The 26221-nt window shown below is 37.5% G+C and overlaps 2 protein-coding genes across 2 annotated transcripts in view; both read right to left on the minus strand.

The window, feature by feature from the left end:
* Window positions 1–18062, minus strand: part of pcca (propionyl-CoA carboxylase subunit alpha) — an 87472-nt gene extending 69410 nt beyond the window's left edge. Inside the window, exons 1-6 of the mRNA XM_051702486.1 lie at window positions 17982–18062; window positions 16444–16515; window positions 10697–10744; window positions 10196–10264; window positions 4532–4645; window positions 4224–4277 (exon numbers count right to left, since the gene is read on the minus strand). Of these exons, the coding sequence (XP_051558446.1) occupies window positions 4224–4277; window positions 4532–4645; window positions 10196–10264; window positions 10697–10744; window positions 16444–16515; window positions 17982–18035 (411 nt within the window). The 5' untranslated portion in view covers window positions 18036–18062. The remainder of the gene's footprint in view (window positions 1–4223; window positions 4278–4531; window positions 4646–10195; window positions 10265–10696; window positions 10745–16443; window positions 16516–17981) is intronic.
* A 2871-nt stretch (window positions 18063–20933) lies between these two features.
* zic2b (zic family member 2 (odd-paired homolog, Drosophila) b) lies at window positions 20934–23428 on the minus strand. Its single transcript, XM_051702533.1, has 3 exons — window positions 22252–23428; window positions 21569–21732; window positions 20934–21458 (listed from the first exon to the last, which is right to left on the minus strand). Exons 1-3 carry the CDS (start codon window positions 23180–23182, stop codon window positions 21270–21272), a joined length of 1284 nt encoding a protein of 427 aa, XP_051558493.1. The 5' UTR covers window positions 23183–23428; the 3' UTR covers window positions 20934–21269.
* Window positions 23429–26221: the final 2793 nt, after the last annotated feature.

Here is a 26221-nt window from a genome sequence, read left to right on the forward strand (position 1 = left end):
ACGCGAGTCATGTGAAAGACCCTTAACGTGTATAAATATCAGTCACTTTTGCACATTAATCATTGTTCTTCACAATCACAAAAGTGACCGATTATGGTTTCAAAACGGTGAATTTCTCTGAAAGGTGAGGAGTTTGGATCCCTGAAATTATATATTTTTTTCATGCATTTATTTATTTTGTGGAATTTGATAACACTAGTGTGCCGCAGCACAGTGGAGGGTCCGCATATCAGAGCCGCGGCAGATGCATAATGATAATGTGCTCGCCTGTTTCATTCTCCCTCTCTCCTCAAAAGTTCCCTATAACTTTTAAATGTCTTGTCCAATGATAAAAAGGCAAATATAAATAAAACGAATATCATATACCGTCTGCAAATATGCACATATCTCGTTTAAACAGATGTAATAACCCAACCTCACACAACTTCAGCAGATCCAGCATCCTGTGGAGCGCTCATAAATCTTCCTCTGAAGCACATATTCTAATAGTCTTTCCTCAACAGTTCCCTGTAACTTTTAACTTTCTTTTCTAATAATAAAGGCAAATATCAATAAAACTTCTATTATATACCATTTGCAAATATGCAGATATCTCATTTAAACAGATGTAATTCACGAAGCTCACGAAAGTCGAGTGCTCATCTAACATCTTCCTCTGAAGCGCGTATTCCATCAGCCAGAATCAAAAACTTCAGGATTAGGATCAAAAGTTCCTCTGATACACAAATCGTGATGGTCACTCCGTAACAATCCAAGCAGGCGATCCAGGCCGTTTAAACAGTCAGGAGATTGAGTCTCGTGGTGGACCCGCACGAGCACGTGAGTAAAAGTCTTTTTCACCATCACTGTATGTACACTTGGTTTGATTCTGTATTTTTTGAGTAAATGTGATTGCTAATGTGGACATGCCATCCATGGCTGCTGGACTACTGTGTGTACTGTTATTTCCTTCTTCCTAATGTATTAATTTCTTCATGTGCAAATATATTACTGAAATTTGAGGACTAAACAGAAATCTGAAGAAACTGCTATCTACCATTTAAAATATAATATTTTTTAGTTTTGTGTGAAAATTTTATAGTGGTAAATAAGAGTTTATATATTTTTTTTTTTACAATTTTAATGTTTGTTATTTACAATATTAAATTGGGTGATACTGTATATCAGCCAATCGGCCACCCTGCTCTCTGGATTTCGGCATCGGCCATTAAAAAACTCATATCGGACAACCACTATCTACAACTACATCTAGGCAACTGATCAATGTGAGTCCGTAGTTGCTGTGACGACGTCCCTTTATGTATTTCCCTCCTGCCTGCATGCAAATTATTTCAAAGGAGAATCTGCGCAGCTGACAGAAACTGTGCCAGTAGTCTCTCACGCTGCATATACTACACTGCAGAGTGTAAGACAGTACACAGATGATATACGCACCAGAGCGGATGGGATTGTTTTAAGCTGCGTTGATGTGCTTTCACAAATCTCCTCATTATATAATTATATATTATATTATATGGAGATATACAGTAAATCACAATAGACTATGCATCCGGAAAGTATTCACAGCGCTTCACTTTTTCCACATTTTGTTATGTTACAGCCTTATTCCAAAATGGATTAAATTTATTATTTTCCTCAAAATTCTACAAACAATACCCCATAATGACAACGTGAAAGAAGTTTGTTTGAAATCTTTGCAAATTTATTAAAAATAAAAAACGAAGAAAAAAAAAAAAAAAAAAATCACATGTACATAAGTATTCACAGCCTTTGCTCAATACTTTGTTGAAGCACATTTGGCACCAATTACAGCCTCAAGTCTTTTTGAGTATGATGCTACAAGCTTGGCACACCTATTTTTGGGCAGTTTCTCCCATTCTTCTTTGCAGGACCTATCAAGCACCATCAGGTTGGATGGGGAGCGTCGGTGCACAGCCATTTTCAGATCTCTCTAGAGATGTTCAATCAGGTTCAAGTCTGGGCTCTGACTGGGCCACTCAAGGACATTCACAGAGTTGTCCCGGAGCCACTCCTTTGTTATCTTGGCTGTGTGCTTAGGGTTGTTGACCTGTTGGAAGATGAACCTTCGCCCCAGTCTGAGGTCCAGAGCGCTCTGGAGCAGGTTTTCATCAAGGATGTCTCTGTACATTGCTGCATTCATCTTTCCCTCGATCCTGACTAGTCTGCCAGTTCCTGCCGCTGAAAAACATCCCCACAGCATGATGCTGCCACCACCATGCTTCACTGTAGGGATGGTATTGGCCAGGTGATGAGCGGTGCCTGGTTTCCTCCAGACATGACGCTTGCCATTCAGGCCAAAGAGTTCAATCTTTGTTTCATCAGACCAGAGAATTTTGTTTCTCATGGTCTGAGAGTCCTTCAGGTGCCTTTTGGCAAACTCCAGGCAGGCTGTCATGTGCCTTTTACTGAGGAGTGGCTTCCGTCTGGCCACTCTACCATACAGGCCTGATTGGTGGAGTGCTGCAGAGATGGTTGTTCTTCTGGAAGATTCTCCTCTCTCCACAGAGAAATGCTGGAGCTCTGTCAGAGTGACCATCGGGTTCTTGGTCACCTCCCTGACTAAGGCCCTTCTCCCCCGATCGCTCAGTTTGGCCAGGCGGCCAGCTCTAAGAAGAGTCCTGGTGGTTCCAAACTTCTTCCATTTACAGATGATGGAGGCCACTGTGCTCATTGGGACCTTCAATGCTGCAGAAATGTTTCTGTACCCTTCCCCAGATCTGTGCCTCGATACAATCCTGTCTCGGAGGTCTACAGACAATTCCTTGGACTTCATGGCTTGGTTTGTGCTCTGACATGTACTGTTAACTGTGGGACCTTATTTAGACAGGTGTGTGCCTTTCCAAATCATGTCCAATCAACTGAATTTACCACAGGTGGACTCCAATCAAGTTGTAGAAACATCTCAAGGATGATCAGTGGAAACAGGATGCACCTAAGCTCAATTTTGAGTGTCAAGCCAAAGGCTGTGAATACTTATGTACATGTCATTTTTTTCGTTTTTTATTTTTAATAAATTTGCAAAGATTTCAAACAAACTTCTTTCACATTGTCATTATGGGGTATTGTTTGTAGAATTTTGAGGAAAATAATGAATTTAATCCATTTTGGAATAAGGCTGTAACATAACAAAATGTGGAAAAAGTGAAGCGCTGTGAATACTTCCCTGATGCACTGTATATATTGTTGCATAGAAAGGAAGTAGCCAAATAAGATTGGGTTTACCAAATGAAAAAGTTTGAAAATCAGCCATTGAAGAATCCATACTGACTGACCACTAACCACTAATTTTGGAACATGCATATATGTCTATGGTGGTTTCAACCAAGTTGTATTTTACAAAAAATAAGCATGACAGTGGAGCAGATAAAGGAGAGAGAGATGCCTTCTCATCTCATGTTATTTTCGTTTGCCTCTATTCTAAAACTGCTGTCTGTTCCTCCTTGCTCTGTTCTTTAACACGGAAAACTCAGCAAAGTGTAACAACAGAGAGGAGAAGAAATTTGGCATCCCAAAAGCAAAACATATCTAGATCAAAAACAGAGAGTTGCGGCCCCATGTGAGCTCTCAGAGTGTGTTTGAGGCCTGCACCGACACTGAGCATGTCCTTATTTAGTCACAATCAATTGAAAGGGTTAAAAAAAGATGTTCGCTTCTGAGTATAGTTGCCATGACAACGCTGAGGCTCAGCTGGAGGTTGGCACTTGTACTTGTTAGTACTGAAGAGCTTAGCTTGTGTATTTTGGGGTACAGGGGTTGAGATTATTAAATATCGAGCTTTAACCCTAAACAACAACTTTATTACATTCAATATTTTATTAATGAACTGGTACCTTACAGCACAAGCCATGTCATAAGAAATACTGCACTGTCCTTCAATATACAAGAAAGCTAAAAGAATATGGTGGTGTAGTGGAACTGGAACTCTTTATCAAATGACCCTTTTGGCCTTTTCCCCTTTATCTGGGTTGCAAATAATCTTCTCACCTCAGAACTCACACCTTTAATTAAATTACTACTGGGGGGTCTGAACTGTTAATTACAAAAACTGTGTGTGTGTGTGTGTGTGGGAGGGACACTGGCTGTTGGAGAACAATAAATGAAATGGTTCTCTCCCCCAACTCTAACACAGTCATTTAAATATTCAGCAATTCATTTTCCAAACTTCTTTCATTCTTTCTCTTGTAATGAAAAGGCAGACTCACCAGTCTCCTCGCAAATTCTTTATTTTCTGACAGGAATCCATAGCCTGGATGAACCTTTTCGAGAGAGAGAGGTAACCTTTTACAAAACAATTTAAATTATTTTCTAATCTAATTCTTTATTGAAAAGCATTATTCAGCAACAGCCCCACTGTATCACTCAGTTATGTTTATGGATAATAACTTAACCAGTGTACCAAGTTGATCATAAATAGCATTGTTTACACTATCCTGGATTAGGCTCAAACTTTGCTGGAGTGCCCTATGATGTACTTAATGCATATATGTTTTACAGACACACACACACTTACAGCTTGAGCACCAGTCTTCCGGATGGCGTTTATGAGAGCATCCATGTTCAGGTAACTTTGACTAGTAGGGGCAGGACCAACACACACAGCCTCGTCAGCCATCTTCACATGAATCTGAGGGAATTGAAGAACACATTCACACAAGTTATATTAGTGAGGACCTCTCATGGACACAATGGTTTTCCTACTTAGATATGATATTTGGGCCAATTTTTTTGGATCTGGATCTATTAAGTTATTCAAAATGCAATTCACATAAGACAATTACTTTTACAATTGCACCTCTACTATGATGAAGATTTTTTCAATTTCTGAGTGTGAAATCATTTTGATATTTTTTCTGGGGCTTGAAGTCCAGAGACAGTAAAATACTAATAAATCTTATTAAAAGCTCAAAATCTTTTTTTTCTCTCCCTTTTTCTCCCCAATTTGGCATTCCCAATGCACTCTAGGTCCATGTGGTGGCGTTGTGACTTGCCTCAATCTGGGTGGCGGAGGACGAATCTCAGTTGCCTCCATGTCTGAGACAGTCAATCACGTGGCTTGTAGAGCGTTACCGCAGAGACGTAGCGCATGTGGAGGCTCGCGCTATTCTTCGCGGCATCCACGCACAACTCACCACGTGCCCCACCGATAGCGAGAACCACATTATAGCGACCACAAGGAGGTTAACCCAACGTGACTCTACCCACCCTAGTAACCAGGCCAAATGGTTGCTTAGGAAGCCTGACTGGAGTCACTCAGCACGCCCTGGATTCGAACTTGCGACTCCAGGTGTGGCAGTCAGCATCTTTACTTGCTGAGCTACCCAGACCCCCCCAAAAACTCAAATTCTTGAAAAAGATTCATGTTGGCAGAAGTTTAAAAAAAAAAAAAAAAAAAAGAGGAAAAACACGCTGTCAAAATTAACTCGTTAACACATACGATTAATTCAAAAAGTTTAACTCGTTAATTTTTCTTAATACCGATTATGCATTTACTGTTAATACAGCATAAACACAGGTAGGAAAGATGGAACCTTTGCGATGTGTCTGGCTGGAGTCACTAACCTGATGCACACCACAAACACACATAGCAGTGATCCAGTGTCAGTGATAAAGTGATGGAAAAAGGAGCACTTAACGCTATTTGTTGTACAAAACAAGCCTAGATGGAACTTGTGACAGGAATCAAGTATTTTTCAACCTAATTAAGGCACATTTTAATTACCACAGAGGCACGGCAAGTCTTAACTATCACCAAAATGTAGAATCAGAAGTTTTTCTGTAAGCACTTTTCATGTGGAGTTCAAAGCAGCGCTGATGCCAATCATGAACACAGCTTCACAATTGCTGTAACAAAGAGGATAGCCACAGTCTGCCAGGTGATTAATATTGAGAAGTAGAGTCCTGCACAGGCCTTAAAATGAAACCCGAACCCGACATGTACTCGAGACCATGTGGCCCGACCCTACCCGGCCTGAACAATACCATCAGATTTTAAGCCGGAACCCGGCCCGAACCCGAAATCGCTTACTATCTAATTTTTTCTCCTAGCAAGTACTGTTGCAATAGGCTGTATTTTATGTAAGCATATAGGCAACATTTGTAACAGTACTGAAACAGTAAACATTTACATTACACAGTTTTAACATGGCACAGTAGCCCCTTAGTACACTAGAGCAGAGGGGAAAAAAGCATTGCCTCACCATTTATTTGCTGAAACATCACTTGGTACAGAACAATCTGGAATAATATGAAACACTGCAACAGTCCCCTCTACGCAGCCTGAACTTGTTCAGATTGTTGAGTCTTTGTTTTTAGCACAGTTGTCACAATTTAGACACAGAGCAAAGAATGAAACAGAGCGCAGGTGTCTCAACATGCATTTTTGTAACTTGACATGGTGTTTAAAATGTGCCGGTCCTGCGCGTGACACTGAAGAAAAAGAGACGCAGTGCAAATGTCAAAGACATTCATTCAGCATGTGTTTACATAGGAAAACAATGGGAAAACAGAACAGACTTGCGCAAAAACACGTTAGTGTGAACGGCCCCTAACTCGTCCATTCGCGCGTATCTTTGAGCGAGAGCGCGTGTGCGAAACAAGTTCGGCAAGCATGTTTATTTTTTCATTCATACAAACCCGAACTGCACCCAAAGTCCTAATTGAAAAATTGACCCGGTTCTCGGGTCCTGTCGGGCCCGATTGCAGAGGAGAATGAGAGTTTAACAGATTTAATGCTCATTGCAATGAATATGTAACCTATGTGAGGACTAGTTCTTTCAGTTAGTCAAACTCCCACTTAAGACTTTGCGAAGCATTTAATATTCCTTAAATTGGTGCTGTTTTAGTGCATTTTTATCTTTAAACTATGGAAGGCTTTGTTTGGAAAATGTTAATGAAGCATTATATCGTTAAATATTGTTTTGTTTTCTTTCCTAAGGAGGAAATAAATGCAATTTGACAGGAAAATAAGTATATTTAGAGTCAAATTTCAGCAGTTCCAAATTCCAGCGATTAACTACGAAAAGATGATGCAATAAATCACAATTAAAATGTATCGACTGGACAGCACTATTACGGATATTTGGAAGGGAACAAACTTTTGTTCACCAAATCAAAGTGTAACCAACATGTAGGTAGCCATCCTGTTGTCTGACAGAAAAACAAGAGAGGACGCTTTGAGACCCTTATGACTGTGAAATAAAAAATAAAAAAAATAAGATATTTCGATATTTTTATGAAAAGGCACATTTTGTTTAGGTGAAATGGAGTGAAACTTCTTGATATTTGTGACCCAAATTTTTTTTCCCTTGAGAACGGTTTGAAAAATTACTGATTAAGTTATGTACATGTATGTGTATTCAATGTGCGAGGGAGGTATTGTAATACCTTGTACCTGATACACCACTCAAATTTTCAAGACATTAAATTGTTTATTTTTTTGTAGAAAATTATATAAATGTATTAAAAAAAATTATGAAAACAACATGGACACAAAGATGAAATTTCTACGAACGTGACATTTTAAACTATTTCTAATTTTATCCTTTCTTACAACCTTAAAGCGTGATGCATACTGTGTGTGAGACGTAGCAGATCACTGAAAACTGAAGCATACTTTGGCCATTATCTGTAAATGACCCATTTATATAATGATATTTACTATACCCTAGCCCTAAACCTAACAGAAACCCGTTGACATTAGATTTGATGCAAAACATGATTTGGTTGATTTATTAGCATTTCAAGTAGTGAGGACCATTTTAAAATGTCATAATATTTTTGACGACATGTTCAAAATCTTGGCCCTCACAAGTATAACCAAACCTGTACACCCACCCACATAAAAACATTCTCCAGTTCAAATTTACCTGTCATTTATAATATTATCTAAATTAACTCATTTTTATTACTGACAATGACAGCGTGTTCATCGGAGAATGCACAAATACATTTCAACGTCTGTGTGGCCAAGTTCTCACCAAATAAACACGGCATGAGGCAACTGTGACTGTGAGCTGATGAAGTGGCAGACCTCACTCCGGGGAAGCATTAATATTGACAACTGCATCAACAGGGGAGGTTTGGAAAAGACCCGCTAACCAACTGCTGTTTCTCTGCTAATGTTTTCCACACATGCGTAAAGAGGGAGACGTGAAGTCGTCTTTTCTCACTTTTAATGAAGGTGACGCAAACCAGGGTTGACTGTAGGAGCTCCGTCAAACATCTGGAGTGCTTGTTGGACATTCAAATGAGCCCAATAAGGTTGTCTGAGGTGATTAAAAAGAAAAATCTTAAAAATCTAGTTTAAAACACGTGTTTATTTCGTAGATTTGTAGCATTTTCTGAAAAACAAATTATGACTTTAAAAATGACTTTTAAACAGTCGTGTACGGTTTTAAAATCCTGGTCTTGCACCTTGAATGACACGTGAGTTCACTCCATTTGACCTGAACAAAAAGTGTCTTTTCACAAAAATCTAAATATCGGATATTTTTAAAGACTTTAGACACAGTCATGAGGATTTTTCTGTGTTTTATGGGGGTGTTTTTGACATGACAACAGAATGGCTACCCGCACTTTAACTCGGTGGACAAGGTTTTTCAAATATTAATAGTATTTCAAAACAAAATTGTTCCATTTTTAAACATTACGCCACTATTTCTTTTAATGAGACTTTTTTTTTTTTCTTTTTTTTTTAACTGTCTCCAGACGGTTGCACCACTTTAAGCCCCATCAAAATAATATTGAACTCAGAAATTGTGTTCATGTTCATCATAGTAGAGGTGTATTCAAGTGATTGTTTTGTGTTAATTGCATTTTTTTATTTATATCTGAATAACTTATTATTTGATAAACTGACCTCTCTGTTTTCAATAATATTATGGATAAATGAATATTTGATCATTGCTAATTTAATTAACTACTCAGATTACCTACCTTTAAATTTAAAAAATATTAACACTACAAAAAGTTCTGATTTAGGTTTTGAAAACAAGCTTTATATACCACATATCTCCAGAGATGCTTCCATCTTTATCGTTAATGATTTTAATGAGCATTTAAAACAGTTACAGCACTTTGTCTGGGACCTTTAAGGAGATGCAAAACTTAACTGCTTCCCAACATTTGCTTCAGAAGCCTATTAAACTACTTGTTTATGTCAGCACCTACCCTGCTAACCAGAGAGGACATGAAACAGCCTATAGGCCCAGTTCCACTACCTGTGATGAAACACTTACTTGAAATTACACACTAAATCAATTACTTCATGATGTTATAGAAAAATACATAAGAATTAAAAGAGTAATGGGGGCTGGAAAAAGATCCTATGTAAGGAACATCTTTGTAAAATATTTAAACATCAATCCTGAGGTCAGTATATGGACTTCTGACATCAATTTGTTCCCCCATACGGAGTCCAGATTATCCCCCACTGCTCTGTTTAAACATCTTCATTTAGATGCTCTTTAGATGCTGCAAATCAAATGCAAACGATCCCCACCTCCAACCCCCCATCACTCCCCAATGCAGCACAGAACACAGCAGGGGCACAGAGTCGAGTTTAAAACACTGCCTCCATCAAACTCTCATGCATATGGAATAGGGGAGGTGATAACTGACAGCTATCAATCATGGGGACAGAGGATTACACTCCATGCAAAGATAAAGATGAGAGATGCAAAAGCTTTGGTTTATCTTGCAATGCTTGTAAAAGTGCAGTGGGGTCTTATTTAGAAATTAGTAACAGATTGCCTCCAGATTACTGGTCTGCTTCAGCTAATCTATTTAATCATTTCAAATGATTTGTAATACACCTATACTGCATTACAGTCACTTAATTTATTTGATTTTAGTATGGAGTGATGTGGAAGTTTTTGATGGACAGGGTTCCCATACATTTTTATCAATGAATTTTCAAGATTTTCAATGACTTTTTGTGACTACCGATTCTGAAATTTTTTAAATAATCTTATCGAGATTGCACTCAAGTTTCAAGTTGATATTATATATTAAATATTTTAGAGCCAAGTATACCTATTGAAACATTTAAATTTACTCTTTAATTTCTTGATACTTCCAGGTTTTCCATGAACATAAGGATCCTGAAATTACCAATACCAATATATTTTCCTATATTTCCAAATTTATGGTATTTTTAAATATGTATTATTCTCACCGCACTTGAATCCACATCACTGTGAACTGCAACTGTCTTGATGCCCATCTTCTTGCATGTTTTAATCACCTATGTATGGAAATGAAGAGAATTAAAAGGAATATTCAGGGTTCAAGTTAATCTTCAGCATTTGTGGTATAATGTTAACACAAAAATCGATTTCCATTGCAAGTGCCTCACTGTAACCTTAATTTTTGCTTTTTTTAAAGAAAAGAAGAGATGAGTCAAAATTAATTTATGTGGTAATCAACATTACGCCACAAATGCTGTTGATTGAGCTTTACTGGTATTAAACACGAAATACTCCTGGAGCATCACAGAACATCATACTTTGACTTCTCGCTCACTAGATTTCCACACACCAGACATTTGTAGTCACACATGCAGGACTTCACCCATCCACTGATTTCAAATGAAAATTACGTAAAGACAAATCTAATGTTTTACCTAAAGAAAAACACTGATAGGAGCTTTCGTATTGAAGAACACACACACACTTACCCTGCAGGCGATCTCGCCTCTGTTTGCAATGAGGATTTTATCAAAGGTCTGTGGAAATGAAAAGGGAACAGGGTGATTAAGACATTTGTTTTGTCAACACTCGGATTTGTCCACAGTGTGTGCTCTAAACAACAGCTTCAAACCTCAACCCGTTCAGCTGTAAGTGAAAGCTGTTTAACACAACACACGCCACTTTTTAGATGACACATACCAGAAGAGATAAAGAAAGACAATTGCATGTTCAGCCCAAACTCTGTAAGGGATTGAACAAAATCTGTTTGGATGTCTATCATAATTAAACTGTATCAAATGCAAGACCACAAATACTAAATCAGTCAGTACATGCGCATTTATAATCAAGCTAAAGTGGGTTTTTGTGTTGTCGAGCTACAATCTTCATCTGTCTGTTCAAGTACATGTATGACGTCAGCTGAGGAAGTCATGTAGACATTTTCCGGATGACCTTTTGCATCATATTAGGGCACAAAACCAAATAAAAGAAGTCAGTTTGAATTAAAGGCTTGGCAAAGCATCTCAAAAGGACAATACTAAGAGTTTGGTGACATCAGTGGGTGGCAGACTCACTGCTGTTATTGCATGCAAGAAATTTGCAACTAAATATCTTTTATACTTTCACATTTGCTTTAAGTTAAACTGCGAGTGATGCGATAAAACTATTGCTCCCATTTATAATCAACAAAGCGGTCTTCATAGCAAGCGCGCAACATTGGAAAGATCTAATTTTGTCTCATCACATCGTGGCGCTCCCTCATAATACAGCAAGAAAGGCAGAAATTGCAAAAACGCTTTGTGTAATAATACCATCTGTAGAGTGAAGAGAAGCGCTTAAAACAAACTTATGCATCCGTTACATCTCTCATCTTTCTAGAGCTCTATCTAATGCATGTATCCGAGGTATTTTCTCTGCCATGTGAATCAGCCAATTTGAATAAGTATATAATAATATACATTGTAATAATATTAAAACTATAATGCAGTCAGCATGGAATTGCATCATATCCTGCAACATCTGGACGGACCAGGGACATATGCAAGGATCCTTTTTGTGGCCTTCAGTTCGGCTTTCAACACCATCATCCCAGCTCTCCTATGGAATAAATTAACCCAGCTTGCTGTTCCCACATCTGTCTGTCAGTGACGGACAGGCAGCAGCTAGTGAGACTGGGGAAATTCATTTCCAGCACATGTACGATCAGCACTGGTGCCCCCCAGGGATGTGTGCTCTCCCCACTTCTCTTCTCCCTGTATACCAACGACTGCACCGCCAATGACCCATCTGTCAAGCTCCTGAAGTTTGCAGACGACACTACATTCATCAGCATCATCCAAGATGACAATGAGTCTGCATACAGAAGGGAGGTTGAACAGCTGGCTCACTGATGCAGTCATAGCAACCTGGAGTTCAACACACTCAAAACAGTGGAGATGATTGTGGACTTTAGGAGGAACACACTAACATTTATCCCACTCACAATTCTAAACACCACTGTGGCAGCAGTGGAGTCATTCAGGTTCCTGGGCACTACCATCTCACAGGACCTGAAGTGGGAGACCCACATTGACTCAGCAGAGGTTGTACTTCCTTCGCCAGTTGAGGAAGTTTACTTGCCACAGGTGCTGCTAATCCAGTTCTACTCAGCAGACATTGAGTCTGTCCTCTGCACTACAATAACTGTCTGGTTTGGTTCAGCTATGAAATCGGACATCAGAAGACTACAAAGGACAGTTCAGACTGCTGAGTTGATTATTGGTTGCCCCTTGCCCTCCCTTCAAGAACTGTACACTTCCAGAGTGAGGAAAAGGGCTGGTAAAATCACTCTGGACTAGGGATGTGCTGAACGACTACTTTCACTGACGTTTAAAAGGAAATTTTGAAGTCGACTAGTCCACTAGTCTAAAAAGGAACCAACCTTCAGAAAACAGTCAAAAAAAACTTTGTTTATGCAACCCATTTAAAATACTTAATCTATTTCAAATCCAAAGCTAATTTCCACTAAAAAGGGGCATTTATCTACGATGTGCTCGCCTTGGATTATGATCATTGTACATTATAGAACATGACACTCATTCACTGAATCAATGTTAGCGAATATTTAACAGGCATATTTATTGAAAACAATTGAATGAATAGTGCAGGACCAATAGAGCAACCCAGCCTGTTCTAAACATAATTCACCACTTAACATATTAAAGCAGTCAGGGGGGCCTGGGTAGCTCAGTGAGTAAAGACGCTGACTACCACTCCTGGAGTCGCGAGTTCAAATCCAGGGCATGCTGAGTGACTCCAGCCAGGTCTCCTAAGCAACCAAATTGGCCCGGTTGCTAGGGAGGGTAGAGTCTCATGGGGCAACCTCCTCATGGTCGCAATAATGCGATTCGCTCTCGGTGGGGCGTGTGGCAAGTTGTGCGTGGATGCTGCGGAGAATAGCATGAAGCCTCCACATGCGCTATGTCTCCGCGGTAACGTGCTCAACAAGCTACGTGATAAGATGCGCAGATTGACGGTCTCAGACGCGGAGGCAACTGAGATTCGTCCTCCGCCACCCGGATTGAGGTGAGTCACTACGCCACCATGAGGACTTAGAGCACAATGGGAATTGGGCATTCCCAAATTGGAGAGAAAAAGACAGTCAGGACACTGTTGAAAATAATGAACAGGTAGACCAAGCCAAATCTACGACAGAAAAAAAAATTAAAAATGCGCTGAAAAGTTGTGTTATTTCACAACGTCATTAGCCACTGATCTAATATGACAGCTGTTCGGTAAAGAACGTTAACCAATAAGTTACGATGTAAAAAAAAAAGTAGCTATAGGATAGAAAAAATAGGCCTGTGATGTAGCCTACAATAAACCTAAATTTTTCTAAACATGACATGCACACAGAATAAAAGATAGTTTAACCCGTTAAAGTTGGCTCCACGTTGAAAATAAAGTCATTTTCTAGGCTACTTACTCAAAAGCATACATTTTGTGATGAGCAAAATTAACACGTCAACATGGTCTGGTGAAAGCCAGGATTTGACTCACCTGAGGCTGATATCCTGCACTTGAAAAAGTTATGTACAAGCATGTACAGATGTAAAGAAGACTCAAATGTGAAAACATCCATAGGGACTTACAAACGTTTGGAAATCCGACTCTTGCACCACCACCGAAGTGATTTCATAACTCCTTTGCTGAGTTTGCTTGTCTAGTGAGAGGACATTTGTGTGCACGCGCCGCGAGTGAGAGAGGGAAGAAGTATGCGCAGCCTGAGGTGAAATGAAACTTTTTCTTTTTAAAATAATATTTGTATTATTAATTCTATTTAAAATATGTAAAATTAATATGACAGCAATTTAAGCGCAGCCTCTGTAAAAAAATATAAAGCCAAATGTAAATGTGTAAAAATGATGATCAGTTTAAAGGGGGGAAATATTAACCGATTAGTAATTCCAGTGTCGACTAGCAGCATCAGAACCGTTTAGACGACTAGTCTCGCACATCCCTACCCTGGACCCCACTCACCCAGCCCACTACCTTTTTGAACTGTTGCCTTCTGGCCGACGCTACAGAGCACTGAGCACCAGAACCGTCAGTCACAAGAACAGTTTTTTCCCTCAGGCTATCCATCTCATGAACAATTAAAAACGATACTATAATTACATGCAATACACAGCCTAGTCAATTATATTACTTAACATATCCTCTTCTGCATTACATTCCCTTGCACTGTATGTAACAGATTTGTATTTGTACATACTTGTAACAGGTAAAGGATGGGCAAGGAGGAGGTGGGAACCGGCTGAACAGTAAACGTAAGTTTTAATGTCAAACTCAACATAAAACAAACACAAACAAACACACACACATGCAGTGCGGTGCATGCGTCTCTCTCTCTCTCTCTCGAACTGGAGTCTGTGGCTCCCCTTTATCTCCCTCTCCCACTGATCAGCTGATTCAGTGTCGGCCGTGTACCCTCACGGCCTGGCCACTCCCTCCTCCTCGTCACACTACTATATATTTTTTGGTCTTATTGTGTATTTCTATATATACTTATATTTCTAATCGCTTTTTATTTTTATTATATTTTTTTATTATTATCTCTGTCTTGTTGTTGTATTGTTTGTGCACTGTAAGCTTCTGTCAACAAGAAAAATTCCTTGTATGTGGAAGCTCTTTCTGATTCTGATTAATAAATTACACACAATGAAAACATTATCTATCTTAAAATGCATATCTGTTTTGAATATACAACATAACTGATTTTGCAGCAAGGTTCTCAGGATTTTATCTATTAACATTTTCATTGCATTTTGTCAAAATGAAACAGCTGTTTTTAATGCAACTGGTGAGAATTGACTTGAATACTCTCAAAGAGATGATTTACCCAAAAATGAAAATTTGGTAACACTTTCCATTTGTTAACGTTAGTTAAGTACATCAATTAACATGAACTAACAATAAACACCAGTTTTATATAATTTATTAAGCTTGGTTGATGATAATTCCAACATATAGCATATTAACACATTTTCATACATTTAAATAAAAATTTGTATATGTTAACATTAGTTCATGCACTATGAACTAACAATGAACAATAGTGGGTTTTTTTTTTTTTAGTAACTAACATTAACTAAGATTGATAAATGCTGTAAAATACTATGGAAGCTTACTGTAAAGTGTTACCAAAAATTATGTCATCATTACTCGCCTTTTGTTGTTCAAAACCTGTCTGACTTTCTATCTTCCGTGGAACTCAAAAGGAGAAAAAAAAGGATGACAGTGACTAACATTCTGACAAAAATATAATTTTGTGTTCCTCAGAAGAGAGAAATTCATACAGGCTTGAGGGTGAGTAATGATTTACCGTCTTTCTGCACTGTGTTCTTACTCCCTATTAGGTGTAAATAATGACGATATAGACTTTTCTTTTTCTTTTTTTTTTTAAGTCCTTTCTTTTGTTTTTGTCTCTGGACAAGTAATTTTTTTACTCGGACAAGTGAATGACCAATTTACTTGTCCGAAGGACAAGCACATGACAATGCTTAATGTCGAGCCCTGATGCTGGATTATGCAAAGCTACAATTGCATTACCAAGGTCTGTTAGTATGAATTTGCTAAAATCAGACTGGTATGATTTCAGTCTGAATAAAGCGTTCACAAGACATTTTAAAATTAGGAGAAAAAAAAATTCGTTTGACTGAAATCAAACTTCTAAAGTGCATGTAAATGTGAGTGAGTGTTATCTTATCCAGGAAGTGCATAAACATTCACAAGATCTAATGGGGAAAAAACTAGAGTATTCCTACTGCTTTAGGTGGAAGTTAGTGTGCCTAAAAATCAAAGCAATAGACTTTGCTCATGTTGTCTGCCACGTGTAAACAATTTATGGAAAAACTGAAGGGAGTGACTGCCTATAAACCATGTGTCAAGATGGGCCTAGGGCAAAAGTGTATCACACGTTTTTCCGTCTCTTTCACCAGAACGCATTCCTAAACTCAAAGCATATTTCCCATTTGCTCTTATTACTTGCTACTACCCTAACCCCACAACACACAACACACGCACACCCCCTCCAGGCATAGGCTGATTGTTGGATAATGGCAGAACAAAGCTACATGGATGCAACAGGCTGTTTTTAAAGGGGGTATGATAAGAAATGATAGGAAAGGAGAATATGTGGCCAAGAGAATTCAGAGTCTGATACATGAACACCAAACACTCAGATTACAGGACTTACCTTCTCATTTGGGTCATAAACTGTAGAGTACCGGCAGATTAAAACACTGCATCTCGGCATTAGACAGACATGCTAAAAGACAAAGAGACTGTGTTGTAACCACTGAATGGGACTGTTTACTTCATTAATGACTATCCAGGGTTTAACAAGAAGGATGGTCCGATGGCCCAGGGCAAGTGTGAGATTTGGGCCAGCTGACAAAACTGTCACTTGCTTAATAGCAGCCAGTGCTGCGATGACACTATATCTTACGTTTGCTGATTATATACATGTCTCATTATGCCTAAGAAACACTTGTTTTTCTATAATGTATTTAAATATTTAAAAAATTACATCACGATTGACACAATTGATTTACAATTCTAACAACAAATCAGTGTTTTGCATTGTATGTTTTACAGAAAATGCATGTGTATTTATTTATAGCTGTCATGGAGTTACATTATAGTTTTCCAGCTATTATTCTAAATTAAAAACTTAATTAAGTTGTAAATGTTTTATTTTTTTTATTATTTTTTTGTTGAAGAAAACAATGTTAAATTAAAAATAAATAAATAAATAAATAAAAATCTTTCATGAAAATGTTTCAAAAATAAAATCCATAATTTTTTGTGAAGGGCCAATGAAAATGTTGTCAGCTTCAGGTTGGCAGGTTGATCTGGCCAGAAATAATCCTTTTTTTTAGCCCTGCTATGACAGCTGGCACTGAATGTGTTTTCTGTCTCAATTTTGAAACATTAAAAGTGTCACCATCAAAACTTTCAAAACCATAAAAGAATTTATAAAAACACTGAAACTTTTTATAAAGTAACATGTGTACTTACCCCATCAGGTTGACCAAAAATGACTTTCAAAAACACACCATCAGTTTGAATTAAACTTTTAAACTCCCCACAACAAGAACATAGCTCAGACAGGCAAAAGTTTTAAATGAATACTTGATCTAACAAGGTTTCTGATTTAGAATTTGCAACAGTGTACAGCAAAGAGATTCAGACTGCCTGTCTGTCATAAAAACAGAAACTGGCCGCAAAGATCTAGTCTAAACGGCATTAAAATAATAATAATAAAAATAATATTTAAATATTAACCTCGTTTCAATATCAAAATGTAAGAATATTTTACAGCTACATATTCGTCGCACATATGTGCTATTTTGTTAAAACGTGTTAAATGCCCAGAGGACAAATAAGTTCAAGACAGCTGCATCAGCAAGCGAGAACAATACATGAGAACATTTTGACAGTCATTTGTGAAAAGGGAATATTTTCCTAGTTCTTTCTGACAACAATGAAGGTCACCTAATGCAATTAAGGCGCAAGTGACGTTTCATAAACAATACGTTGGACAGTTACCAATCAATGAAACTGTCCATGCAGAATGACAAGTCAAGGGAACATTCTCGCTGATCTCTAGGACAATGCAGACCACTATGGCAGATAACGTGTAAATGCTATGAACATAATTCTGTCAAGTGTTCAGGTTCGTTATATGAAATACTTTCCATCATGTACCGACTTCAGATATTAAACGCTCACCTTAGCCGCATGCAAAACTCTTAAAAAGCCTGCAGTGCTTCTGTAAGCCGCCATAATGGTTGGAACTGCTGAGACTGTGTGGCGCGCACATATGACATAACAGACAGACGTGTGGGTGTTTCCCCTCTCGACCAATCAGAGCTCAGCTGTGTCAGAGACTGAAATGTGTCAAGGAGAGCAGAAAAAAACTGAAAGTGGCACGACAGGTTCCTGATGAAAACCGTGACCTTGAACGCGGATGTATTTCTATTTATTGAAATCTGCGTGAACGAATGTATGACCATGCGTTAAAGGTTGTTTTGAATATTTTAATCAAATGGGTCGTCTCGTGAAACTTATGACTTGTTGGATTGTTTTAAAATTGCTTCCATGTGCGATTAGATAAAATTATCCAATTCAGTTATCCATCACATTATTAATTATTTCCTTATTTTGTATTGAGACACATCCTGGAAAATAGCTAATAGTGCAAAGGATGCTGAAAATGGCCGTTTATTCGTTTTTTAAATTTGAAAAAGGGTACAACGGGTGCTATATATATATATATATATATATATTCTCCCATAACATTAAACAGCTAAAAGGAAGAAACTCCAACAAAATTTGAATGCAAGCAATTGAAGACAATATTTACAACATGGAAGCACTAACTTTTTCCATTGAGACAGTGTACTGATAACATTTCGTCACACTGGGGAAAATGGTTAAGAGACAAAAGGAGTAATGTATGATTTTATACAATAGAGAGGAAGATGGAAATTATTTAAGTGATATCTGTTTTGTTTTTGGACCAAATACAAAAAAGCTTTATTATGGGATCTGTGTGGCCTGAAAACCACACAGATCTATGCGATTTGTCTGATACCTGTATGTAAACCTTAACACAACTTGAACTGACAAACACTGAATTCTAAACATAAATTTTTTAGATTAGATTAGATTAAACTTTATTGTCATTGTGCAGACTACAGGTACAGAGCCAATGAAATGCAGTTAGCGTCTAACCAGAAGTGCAAATAGCAATATGTATATATATAAAAACAAACAATATATATATATATATATATATATATATATATATATATATGCATATTCTTACATATCTTACATATATATATATATATATATATATATATATATATATATATATATATATATATATATATAAGATATGTAAGAATACATGAATGTAAGATAAACAATATAGTATAATTTAGGGTGACCATTTGTTCTAAGTTTGTTTTTGTTTTTTTGTGTGTGGGGGGTGGGGGGGTTCTGTAAATCTTGGTAATCCTTATAAAAATAAAGTATTAAAAAACACTAAACAACAACAAATACTAACACAGTACTTTCCTTAACACCTGGTTGTCACTTTACACTGCAATATTCCTGATCCATGAGAACATTGCATGCAATGTATAAAGTTTGATTTTGAGGTAATCTGATCTAATATTTAGCCTAGTAATTTTTGAAATTTTGCAAATGTAACTAATGAGAATCCCTGAAATTATCACATTTATTTTGAGACAAAATACTTATTTATTTTTTCAGTTTTGTTCAAGGTGATTAAATAAATAAATAAAATAATAATAACTGTCCAATAAGTGAAAGGATTGTATTTGGGGTAAAAAATAAAAATAAAAACAATAATAATTATGGGGCTAAAGGCCCCCATAAAACACATCGTTTTTCTTAAGTGGGGTGAATAGATATATGTTAAGAAAAATGTTCAGAGTGGTTTCACATTGACTGATCCAATCACAATGGAGATTAATTTGTTTATAGAATACTTGAGATGTTATGAAATGCCAAATGCAATTGAAATTAACAGAACTTGCTTAACTCTTTTCTGAAGTGGTTATATTATCTTAATTTATTTCTCAAAAAAGCATCTTGATGTCTCAAAAGTATTTGCTTATTGACACATTTTGACCAATAACTATGTCCCTATATGTCCATGATATACTTTAAACCCCCTAGGGGCCTTTTACCACAAGTGTGGGGTTTAGGGCTCCCTCGCCACTTTTTATTATTATTATTACTAATTTTAACCAAAACAACTTTCCTTTATTATTTCTTTTCACACAAATGATGTTGCTCTATCAATATTTAAAAAACAGTTTTTTCCTTAAGGTGAGCATTTAGCCAATTGTAGACTATCTTAAATATAGCAACAACAACAATTTTTTTTAAATGTAAATAAACTGCATTGTCTACGTCGCAGTCTGATATATATTATTAAAAAAAGAAAGAAAGAAAAAATGGGGTTCTATGGACACCAAATCTTTACAAAAATCTAATTGGAACGGTCGCAACAAGGACTGCAAAGAAATCATTAGGCCTACTACTTTATCCCAAAGCAACCTATTTCCTGTCACTTTTCAGTTGATTGCTTTAAAATGTAAGAAATTAAATAATAATAATTTTATATCTAGGAAAAGCTTAGACGAAGTACCGTGGACGGGATGTGCTTGCTATGTGAAATGTAACATGAACTGAAATCAATTTCAAAGAAAATAATAAAAAATATAGACTATATGGTTATGTCATTATTAAATAATCTCAGTTTCACACTTTTTGAATTAACGAATGAGACTTGTTTGTTTGATTTTTGGTTTTATTGTCTTTATATATTTTTCGTTCATTTTACCGTTTGGCATGTTATTACAAAGAATTATATCTTAAAACTGAAAACAATTTACAAACACGTTAAAGTCAACAATTCTGTACAGATATTAATCAAGAAGTTTTCCATTAATATTTGTATTTTTAACAAGTAGGCTATACGCTACACCATAATTTAAAAACAAGAGGTTTCACAATCAACGCAGTGGATGTTTTATAAAAAATTACATCTATAACATATATATGTTATGGAAATATAATTTTAAAAAATACATTCACAAAATTGTGTCCATTTTAACATACTTTTGACTTCGGCACTTAGGGTCCCAGTTAATACATATATGGTAAGACAATCATTTAACGTCAAATAGCTCTATAGTTTATTCAAACATTGTAACTTGACACGACATTACTGTAAAACAATTCTACAGTTAAACAAAAAAAAAAATATCATTCTTCGTCTTTGGAGAAAATGTACCAAAGGACATTTAATTCTTCATATGAGAGAACAGCCTTCATTTATAAATCATTTGTATTGCTTATATTCCTCAGCTTACATCAGCCACAGTGCAACACTGAATCTTAGGCATGCTGATAACATAAACCTTCATTTACTATGTACAAATAATATTTTCTTTTTATTTGTCACTTTTGGCGGAGTCCTCAAACGTACCACTCGCTAAAACTGGACGTTAAGCTGCTATGCCCGCTGCCGTTGAGCGCAGCAGAGTCGGGCGACATGGTGCTGTGAGTCTCCGAGCATGGAGAGATCAAACTGGAGGGGGTCGACGACTCGTACCCGGAGCTTCCAGTAGGAGAGGATTCGTTTACCGGACCTTGATCCTCATGAACCTACAAAAGACATCAAACAATTATAGTTAATTCCATCTAAACTCTGATTTGCGAGGAAGGATTTGTCGGCAAACTGTCCAATTGTTCGGCTATAAGGAATCGATTCTCACCTTCATGTGCTTTCTTAAAGAGCTGGGATGTGTGTAGGATTTGTCGCACAGTTTGCACAAATATGGCTTGTCAGACGTGTGAACGTGCATGTGCTTCTTCCGGTCACTGCTGTTGGCGAAGCGTCTGTCGCAGCCGTCAAATTCACACAGGAATGGTTTTTCTCCTGAAAGACAAGACAGGTTCTATATAAAGATTTATTTGTTTTACGACTTTGGATAATACAAAAGAACACATTTACAATTAATGTCCTTAAGCAGTGGTGTATATAGGCTGCTACTACTTCAATCAATCTCTCATGAAGTGAGTTAACTTTGATGGCCAAAAAGGAAGCAGATGTGATGGGCCTACATCAGAATACACTGAGCTTGCCCCTCATATAGGCTACCAGTAAACCCGATTTACACATTGCAATTAAAGACCAATTCACACTTACAAAAGCATCAGCAATGAATTATGAGTTTTCACCGGATGTTTAACAAACATAGGACAAATGCTGATTGACATTATTGAAGAGCAAGGCCAAAAAACAAAACAAAACAAAAAAAGCTAAATTAATACCATTTACAGTTTGAATTTCGACGATAGAAAGTCTCACAGTTTGTAACGAAATGTAAACACTTTTAATGTATTGCCTAATTGAATTTAAAGGAATATTTTATATAGACTAAGCTCCTGAAATTACCTGTGTGTGTCCGTTTGTGTATTTTCAAATTCTCCGAACGCGCAAAAACCTTTCCACATCCCGGGAACGGACATGCGAAGGGTTTCTCTCCCGTGTGCACGCGGATATGATTTACTAGTTTGTATTTTGCCTTGAACGGCTTGCTTTCCCTTGGGCATTCCTCCCAAAAACAGACGTGGTTACACTGCTCTGGCCCGCCGACATGCTCCGTGGACACATGAGTGACCAGCTCGTGCATAGTGCTGAATGTTTTGCTGCAGCATTTTTTGGGGTCACCAAGCTGCTCTGGGTCGATCCATTTACAAATGAGCTCTTGTTTGATGCACTGTTGTCGCATGTAGCGGAAGAAAGCGCCGGGATGGTGCGTCATGTTCATACTCATATTTAGGCCATATTGACTGTAGGGATCGGCCCGCGCATTGGACACTTGCTGATATTGATCCGTTCGCCCGAAAACCTCACCGGGTAATCCGAGGCGGCCATTCAGGATGTTTGGAGAGCTATGGTGGGACCCGTGCTGTTCGTGGATTGCGGGGAAAAGTAGGTGACCCTGACCCTCTGGATGAGAGTGATGGAGAGGCCCCGCTGTGGCGCTGAAGATGGGGTGCTGACCGCCGCCCGGAGTCGAATCCCCAAACCCTCGGCTGCGCAAGAGGAACTCCCTGGTAGAGTTGAAAGTGGAGCTGGCGTACGAAGCAGCGTGCGCTGCTGCATGCGCCCCAAGAGCCGCCGCAGAATAGCTGGTTGCTTGGGGGGCAAAACCTGCGCTCTGGCCCGGGGACAGATCGGGGTGGTTCAGTTTGAACGCACCCATGTGTGCCGATTCCATGAAACTCATATCTCGTTCCTGCGCCTCGCTCACATTCGAGTGATGCCTTGTGAACGTGCCAACCCCTAAGCCGGAGATCTGGTGGCCTGCATCCAGTAACATCACCCCGGTTTCTGATTAATGGATGCGTAAAGAGGCGACACTCGTGCGTAAAAAGAAAAGGGAAAAAAAGTATACACAAAAAGTGAGTTGTTAAAGAAAAGTCATATCACGTGATGAAATTAGAGTCAAATATAATAAATCCCTTTGACACGACAGATCTGAATATGGAAATAAAGTATAGAAATCTAACACTGCGCCTTGGACTGATGAACAATTAGGTACTGCGCCAAAGTTTAACCAGTAACGACTGCGCAGACCCTCTACTCTAGAAGTACCAAGTACTGTGTGTGGTTTTGTTTTTTGCGCTCCTGACTGCGTTTATCTCTAGGGTCTCTCCCGGGCACCCCACGCCCCCTTACGACAGTAGCCCCGTTACTCAAATCTAGGAAACTCATTGGATTGTGGAACTCCCAAATTCGTCCAATCGCACATTCACTCACTATTAGTAATCAGGGATGACGGTTCTTGTTGCTCCGCCCAGTTTTATGCGTTTTCAAGAGAAGAGTCTGCGTGATGTGAGAAATAAATCAACGAAACATAAACAATGTAGTAAAAAAAAACTATTTTTCGGCATAACTTTGTTTGAATTCAGTAACTGTGTTATACACCTTGATTTTGAAAGTTATAACCTCAATTTGTAGGTTTATCTCCATTAAATATGTCAAATACAATGACTGCAGATTCGATCAATCGCTTACTTCTGTAGCCTACACAAATGCATAAAACAGCAGAGTTAGAGTGGGCATTAGAGTGGGCTCACAAATGAAACTCTAATTACACAATACATAACAAAATCGGTTTATCACAAATATTCTAAATCAAATATCTGATGAAAATGTCTGACCCATATTAGACCTTTAGATCTTTTAGACTAGCCACTTGCTGGTAACATGAAATATGAACTGTATGAAATGAAGAATTATGTAACATTTTTCTGAGAGATGTAAAGCTTACACTGTAAACACTAATAAATTAGCAGAAAAAAAAAACAAAAAAACAATTAGACTATCAGACAGTTACATCAAATCTTTTTATTTAACAAACTCCCAAGTTTGTTAATAGAACTTTCAGATTTTAGTTGTGTACTACAAATGCAAGTTTATGCTCTTAACTTGAAATATTGAGTAAGATAACATTCTGATGGCACTTGATTTAAAATTAACATGTAATCTCAATTTAAATATTTTAAGTAGAGCTAACCTAACTAGCTAGTACTAGCTAATATGCTAGCATGCTGAAAGCACGCTAGTTGGTAACACTGCTTTGATTAGCATAGCAATTGTTTAATGAGTTAAACAATATAGAACTTTCTTAACTTGTACCTGTCCTCAACCTAAGATCCTCAACTATTCACCAGTAAAAGGAGCACTCAGTAATTTTTTCCTCATTAAAAAAGTTTAATTCCTAGAGACATTAACTGTAATTTCGCAATATATGTAGGAAATGATGACCACTCAATTAAAATGAAGAATCCAGTCATATCAGTAACCTTATAAAAGCTGTTTTATTCTACTTGCGAGGGTCCGCACATGGGGGATGCCATGTTAGAATCACATGACCAGCCTACTACTTGCTTAATCTCAGTAACCATCCTGTTATTTGACACTTGCACTCACTGATTAAAGTAATCATGGCTGACTGTGAATACCAATTTCTACAATGGCATCATAAACTGAAAACAATTGATTTTAAATTATGCTGCATCCAAGCTGCTAGGTGTCAATGTAAATCCAAGATGACACAAAGACAAAAGTTACTAAATTTAAGTTCCTGTAAATTTCAAGAGAAAAGTTCATTTATCTCAAAACAAACAAAACAATTCAGGTTACTAAAAATGTGTCAGTTTTGTGAACATAAAAGCATGAGAAAGTTCTTAATACTCATCAAGGTTAATTTATTTGAACTAATTTGTATGATAAAAGTGTTCCATACTCAAAATAATGAATTATTTTGAGCAGTAGGGTTTATAGTGCGAAGCATGCTGTTACAAATGAATGAATTTTATTTTTAATCTTGCACTGTGTCCATAAGTATTCAAAATAATGATATTTTTTGCTTCGACCTTTAAACCAAACCATTTTTCCAACGTTTTACTCGCATCATCGGTGACAGAATTGTGTTAATGGGAAAACACACTCTCCTTCTGTCTAACGTCCCCGAAAACCAACACTTTTGTCTATAGGTTATTTGGACATGGGCATATGCCTTCAGTCTCAGAATGAGCAGTCAAATAAAAGGAAGAGGGAGGACATGACAGTGTTGTAAAGAAGTAAGTCACCAGCTTTGAACTGAAACTTATTATGGAGACAGACTGATACCGCTTGGGTTGTCCTGACAACGGCGGTGAGATGGGAAGTCTCTCCATTGTGGACGAGTTGTTCCTCCAAAGACAATATCTAACCTTTAGACACATATTTATGTGCTGAGGCTTGAATTGGTGACATACACAGACGAAGAGACGCCGCTGTGCTATGAGTGTAAAATCAAGAGTGTCAATAGGTTAAAATGGCCCTTTTCACCTTTTCTGAAGAACACAAAACAACTTCATATAATTATTTCAAAAACATTGACTCCGCTAGTCAATGAAAGATCTGGGGTATGAATGTACGATATGAATGTTAGACATTCATACATTTAAAAAAAGAGGAAAGAACATTTTACAAAAACTTAAAACGTTTTAAAACCCATTCGAAACGGGGTGGTTTATTTTGCACGCATCCCCTCGGCCTGACACCTGCAAGGAAATAGCATATGTTCAACAAAGCTTTATTATGTAGATCCAGTCTTATTTCTCAAGATGCATGTTCTCAATGGACATCCTTATGATAAAAAAAAGTGAGCAAGCTTAACAATTGACCTGTAAATGAATTCAAAATTGTTTAATTAAATCAATTACCTTGAGCACATCATAATCTTTTGCTCTTTGAACAATTATGAACATTGTATATATTATATTTTACAAATTTGCAAATTCATTTCACAATTTTTCATTGACCTGGCACCGGTGTCTTGAAGTATAATTTGAATAGTTTACATCAG

The sequence above is a fragment of the Myxocyprinus asiaticus genome, chromosome 7, assembly GCF_019703515.2.
Source record: "Myxocyprinus asiaticus isolate MX2 ecotype Aquarium Trade chromosome 7, UBuf_Myxa_2, whole genome shotgun sequence".
NCBI classification, from domain to species: domain Eukaryota; kingdom Metazoa; phylum Chordata; class Actinopteri; order Cypriniformes; family Catostomidae; genus Myxocyprinus; species Myxocyprinus asiaticus.

Bases quoted from the DNA above. Each gene is read 5' to 3' on its own strand.
- zic2b (XM_051702533.1), bottom strand. From the start codon at position 23,182: ATGTTACTGGATGCAGGCCACCAGATCTCCGGCTTAGGGGTTGGCACG. The intron at 21,733-22,251 runs GTAATTTCAGGA...CTTGTCTTTCAG, and splicing joins ACACAAACGGACACACACAG to GAGAAAAACCATTCCTGTGT. The intron at 21,459-21,568 runs GTGAGAATCGAT...TGTCTTTTGTAG, and splicing joins CTTTAAGAAAGCACATGAAG to GTTCATGAGGATCAAGGTCC.